A 5,871-nucleotide genomic window follows, 5' to 3' on the forward strand; every position below is an offset into this window, starting at 1 on the left:
GCTGTCATAGTTCTTAGTTGAGGTTTTAAATCACACACTTCCACTTGAACTTCTTCTTTATGGTTGCCATTTACTGAGGGCGTGTAATGATAGTGGGTGACTGCAGAGAATATACAGCATATGAAACACCAGCAATTAATAATAGGCCTTCACACATGTATGGAAGAAATTATATCCTTTATATCCTAATAAAAATATAGTATTTAACTCCACATTTAGGTTACATGCACACCAAGTTTTAATTGGTTCCACAAATTCACTTATGCACTGTATTAAATACTTTTAGTTATTTTTTTGGCCTTTTTTATAGAGACAGCTGTAGAGAGACAGGAAAGGTGGGTGGAGATGGGGAGGAGGGGATGACCCGCAGGTTGGATTCGAACCCAGGCCGCTGCAGCAACTCTGTATATGGATCGCCAGCTCTACTGACTGAACTAACCAGGCGCTCCATTTTTAACATTTTTAAAAGCAATTTAGAGGCATCCAAAAGCTTACAACATCCTTTTTAACCTAAATTAGCAGCTTTTCTTCAACTTTATCTAGATCATTAAGATTATTTGTTACTTTTCTTGTATGCACACAATAGACAGCACACCAACAAAATCAGGCAACTAGAGTCCCAGAACTAAACTATCTAATATTTACTTTTCTCTGCCTGAACATGGTAGGGGTCTACTGTTACACTAATACTCTCTTAATTAATAATTAGAGCTGTGCCATCTGGCATCACCTGAGCTGTGCATGATTAGTGGAACAAACGACAATCAATAAAACAACCAATTAGAGCCAAAGAACATAGAACAATCCTGCTTTCTCATTGGCATTTTTTACTAGTACTTTCCAAAAATATGTTGCTTTCTTTTAAGGATGTTTTAGATTTGTTGATGTCAAAGCAGCTGGAAGGACCAATCTGATTAGTTTGCTCTATTTTAGCTATAAAAGCTCCATTCTGTATGTTAGTTATAAGAACTGCTTTTGTCTGTGCACACACTGCTATTGGACATGCAATGATGTAACCATATTCAACCCTTATGCAAAACATGAGATACAGCATTATTTTTTACACTCAGCTATAATAACAAAACAATCTAATTATGTATCTAAGCTAATTAATTTAGACAATTACAGTACATATTATACTTATTTCCCTCACTTTGCAAATTAGGAGCTCAGTGGAGCATTTTTTATTTTTATTTTTTACATAAAAGATGATCATTTTACATGAAAAATTATAATAATGACAGTCCAGGCAGGTTCTTATAGCATTAAAACCCCTTTAGTAGGTTTCCAGGAAGGACCAGTAGCTCTGACCCAATTTTAGGGACACAGGGACCTGTCCCCTTAGATTGTGAAAGATGGTTCTTGGCAGAAGTTCAGACCAGTATTCACTAGTTCTTGGAAAGACTGTGCTGCAACAATGTTACCTTTTTAGGTGACTTATAAGGAATCTTTATTTATTTATTTTTTTTAATTTTATTTAGCTGTCAAAATCTGACATTGAGCAGAGAAACTTGTAAGCCTTTTTTGTACTTGTAAGCCACTTTTTAAGTGTAAGTGTAAATACAAAATGACAGGACACATATGGCCATCAATACAGACACATTTGAGGAGAAAAAAAATTAAATCATATCAGTGCTGTACAAATATGTTTGAGATGAACATAACAGAGTAACTTGGTTGCAGTCGAGGAGGGGACAAGGAGATCCACACCGTTTATATTTAGACAACCAGAGAGGCGATAAAATTTCAGACGGTGGACAGCAAAGTCCTGATTGTATCCTGCACTATAAACAATCTCCCTCCATTGGAAACGTATTCAAACCAGACTGGGGACGAGAGCCAAAAGGAGTAATTTAACTTCTGGATGTTTCTATTCACCTCTCTCCACATTTCATCCTCTCTCTCGCGGATCTAGTCGGATCCAGTCTGAGTGAAGCGGACTTCTTGGTGCGAGATAATCGGCAGATGATGTAAGTTAATGAGGCGGAGATGCGGGGGCACAAACTCAGACGCGCTCCGCTCCAGCGAGGACAGGTGAGCAACAAGTGAGTGAGAGGAGGACGAGACGGAGGAGTAGACAGAATAAAGGAAGTAACAGGAGGGAGAGGTGGAAAGTCACCGGAGAAGGAAGGAGATAAAGCAGAAACACGTCCCTGGTTCTCGCTATGGACTCTGGGCAGAGCGCGCAGGCGGCCGACATGGGAGGGGAGCACTCCGCCGGTGTGTGCGTCTTGGAGCGGGACAGGGACCGGGAGAGGGGCGAGGTGTCCAGCCCTTGCCCGCCAGCCAAACAGCGCTCTCTGCGGGTGGTGTACGTCCTGAACGACGGGCTGAAGTCGGTGATGGCCAGCAGCCCGGAGTCCGGAGCGCTGCAGTGCCTGCAGAGAGCCTGCGACGCGGAGAGCGCACTGCTCACAACCGTTACCTTCGGGAGGCTGGACTTTGGAGAAACATCGGTGCTGGACAGTTTCTACGATGCAGGTGTGTGTCAGTGAAAACAACAAGTTTTTGGTCATTTGCAGGTCAAAATATAAGGTTTTCCAGGTTAAAACTGGAAGTTTTTCAACAAAAGTTGTTTCAACACCATGGAGGAAGTCCTACATGTTGAAATAATAACTGAAATTGTTAAAGTATTTACTCATAGCCTGCTGTGCCGCTTGTGCAATTTTGAGGTAGTTTAAGTATTTCCTTTTTATGTCATACCATACTTCTACTTTACTACAGTCCAGTGGTAAACATTGCCTACTTTGCTCTCCACTGGGCCTACATTTTGCTATTTTGCTATGCTGCAGCGCACATTAATACACTCACACAACATAATCTTTCTAGTTTCTACTGTGTGTTAGACAAAATATAGTTATTAAATTAACTAATTTGAGTGAGACTTTCCGAGATATTTAAAGCAGAATTGACCATGTTTCCCTTTATGTATTCTGGTGAGAGAGAATTACAGTAGTGGTAAGGATTGTCTGAGAATGTTTTATTAAAAAGGAAGATAATCTGATTGAAAAGGCCTTGTTGAAAACCTGAAAACAATAAGCCTTTACTGCTGCCAATGTTTAAGCAATTTAAGCATTCAAATCAACCTATGCCATGTATGAACAATAAACACCAGTTAATGTTGTTAGACTACAGAAAGATTGCCACAATTCTTTGCCTGTAGCTATATATTAGAGGGTACAAAAGTGCGTGGTTGGAGAATACACTTACATATATTACATTTGTGGGTGACATTAAGTATTTCCAGGATAAATGCACAAACATTAAAAACACCAGAAGCCATGGAAGTGCCGTACATTAATGCATTACATGATAAAAAGATTTAATGATGCTCTCTGGTGCTCTTTGATTAATGTTCTAACCGACGATACTCACTCTTCATGTGGTGTTTATTTATGGCTAATACAATGAATGAGACATCTCATTAGTTGAGTAAAAATCTCAGTGGAGGGAGCCAAAGAGGCCCAACGTCTCTTCCATTTGTCTTTTAGAAAGGTTTACAGTATGGTACGATATGTTTTGGTAGTAGTTTTGATTTAAGGCAAGGGTCAAAGCATTTGACTTGAAGGCTCAGTATCACTTTCCCACATTCACATTTCCTGCCATGACATGTTAGAGAGTCTTCTGTGAAAGAAGCCCATGTATACACAGTGTACAGTCGAACATGAACCCTTAATCACACATCTGACAGTCAGATCCACTAATCTCTAATGTATTTTCATTAGCCATGCAGTGGTGTGGCTCCAGGGATGGTCCACCACTGTGCTCCAGACTGAAAAATCTCAGTAACTACAGTAATAATCTCAGTGACTTTGGTGATCAGTGATCTTGACTGTTCCTGTTGCGCCACAATGAGGCTGATATTTGTGGTTTTTACTGTGAGACGTGTTGAAAACTATTAGACAGATTGTGAAGACATTCATGATCCCCAGAGGGAAAATGTAACTTTGTTCTTTATGACCAAATACTAGCACAACTAAGTTTGCACTGCCTTTTACACCAACTATTTTCTTTGCTGTTTCAGTCAGGATCTTCATAACAATGAAGTAGCCAGAGCTCAACAAGTAAAATTTAATTTATGCACACTATAAGGTCAGTAGAACTGGACTGCAGGTATATTGCCAGTATATGAAAGCTGCCACAGTAAAAAATGTGGTTCTTCTTGTTTGCATACTAGTCCATTCTTGTTTTCTTTGGTATGCTTGAGGCCTCTATGCTGAGTGTTCTTTCTCTTCAGGGAGGGATTACACCCACACATCCTTTTAATCCATGTACAATGCATTGGGAAACAAAGGGCTCCACTACTCCAGGGAGAAACAACAGAAGCTCCTTGCTAGTCTTCATATACTGTACTCTTGGCTATGTTCATATGTGTGTTCATATAGGGTCATGTGGATCAGAGAGCATTATATAGGATTTCACATTTTGTTAGTGAAGAGCTTCCAACTGTCTTTTTGTTGTTTTAACGTGTCAAAATCACCTAAACATGCAATATGTAATTTCTGCTGCTAGGGAACTCTCACATGAAAGCAATAACAATAAAGTAGCGTGAGATCATGGGAGTTGTTGTCTTCAACACCATTGCAGCCGGCTTCTGTCAGTTAGGATTTTTTCAGTGTTCATTGTTTAGAAGGTTTTTACTGGGAGCTGAATTATGTGCAGGGTCCTCTTTCTCTTCAAAACAAACATACCTGGTGATTAAAACTGGTGAAAACACTGAATAAAGCAGTTTCATCTTAAAAATCTGTGTTTCTCCAATGCTTTCCGATAGACAAAGGATGGAAGGAGGGGCTGCAAGCTGAGCTGCTGCTAACGTTAGCTCAGCTTGTTTCTCTTATGACTAGAATTCAGACGTCTGGTTTAGATATTATATTAGTTAAGAAAACGACCAAGGATCAACAAAAGTTTATCGCAAAATGTGGCCTAAAAACTGGATAAAAAGTCAGTTTATGACAGCTTCTGGAGCGAACCCACAATGCTGACGCATGCGCAGAAGGGGATATTGAACAATGCAACCTGGGGGAAACGCACGATAACTTTGCAACGAAACATTGCTGGAAACATTTGGGATAAATGTAAGTGCACAACTTCAACAAAAGAAATGACAGGTCTAGTGGTTTAGTGGAACATTTTAATGCTTCCTGAAAACATTCAAGCTTTTAATGAGGATCAGAGTGTATTTAACTCAAGAGCTGATGGATTTACCAGCATGGGTTTTCAGTCCCGAGTCCATGTTGGAGGAAGGTCACATCTGCATATTGTACTAAGAAATTGAACTGTATTCACAATTTAATGGCATTAGCTTTGGATATGTTGTATTTTTTGTCACCCCCATTACGGGCATCTCGCCTTCCTCCCTTCCAGACATCGCGGTGCGTAGACATGAGCGATGTGTTCCGACAGCCCTCCTTGTTTTACCCATCTGGCGTAACGGGAAACTTTGACATGGCTAACAACGTCATCCTGTACCACGACACTGACCCTGACACTGCCCAGTCACTGAAGGTACACACAAATTCACACACACATGCACTTATTTGAAGCTGCTGTCGGTGTATTTGCAGTTCATAGATGCCATTCCTTCGCACCTCCTTAGAACAAAGTGATCTGCTAGGTTATTTACAGACTAGTGTGTGTTTGTGTGTGTATATTGGTCAGTGTGTGTGTGCACGGTACAGTGTGTCAGTCCTGCGCTGTACTGCCAGGGGGAAACAGCTGTTTGAAATGGCTGTATAACTCAAGAGTACACAAAAATACACAAGTAGCTCTTCTTTCCAAACTTGAAATCCATTCTCACATTCTTTTTTTATCTCCTTACAGGACATGGTGGCACAGAAAAACACAGTAAGTTTCTGTGTGTGTGTCTGTGTG

The 5,871-nt window shown here is 40.3% G+C and overlaps 1 protein-coding gene across 1 annotated transcript in view; it reads left to right on the plus strand.

The window, feature by feature from the left end:
* Positions 1-1,738: 1,738 nt before the first annotated feature.
* Positions 1,739-5,871, plus strand: part of map3k15 (mitogen-activated protein kinase kinase kinase 15) — a 27,139-nt gene continuing 23,006 nt past the window's right edge. The window contains 4 exon segments of the mRNA XM_035656617.1: positions 1,739-2,481; positions 5,365-5,375; positions 5,377-5,505; positions 5,821-5,844. Of these exon segments, the coding sequence (XP_035512510.1) occupies positions 2,166-2,481; positions 5,365-5,375; positions 5,377-5,505; positions 5,821-5,844 (480 nt within the window). The 5' untranslated portion in view covers positions 1,739-2,165.

This window comes from Morone saxatilis, unplaced genomic scaffold (assembly GCF_004916995.1).
Source record: "Morone saxatilis isolate NCDOM2014 unplaced genomic scaffold, NCSU_SB_2.0 Contig0, whole genome shotgun sequence".
Lineage (NCBI taxonomy): Eukaryota > Metazoa > Chordata > Actinopteri > Moronidae > Morone > Morone saxatilis.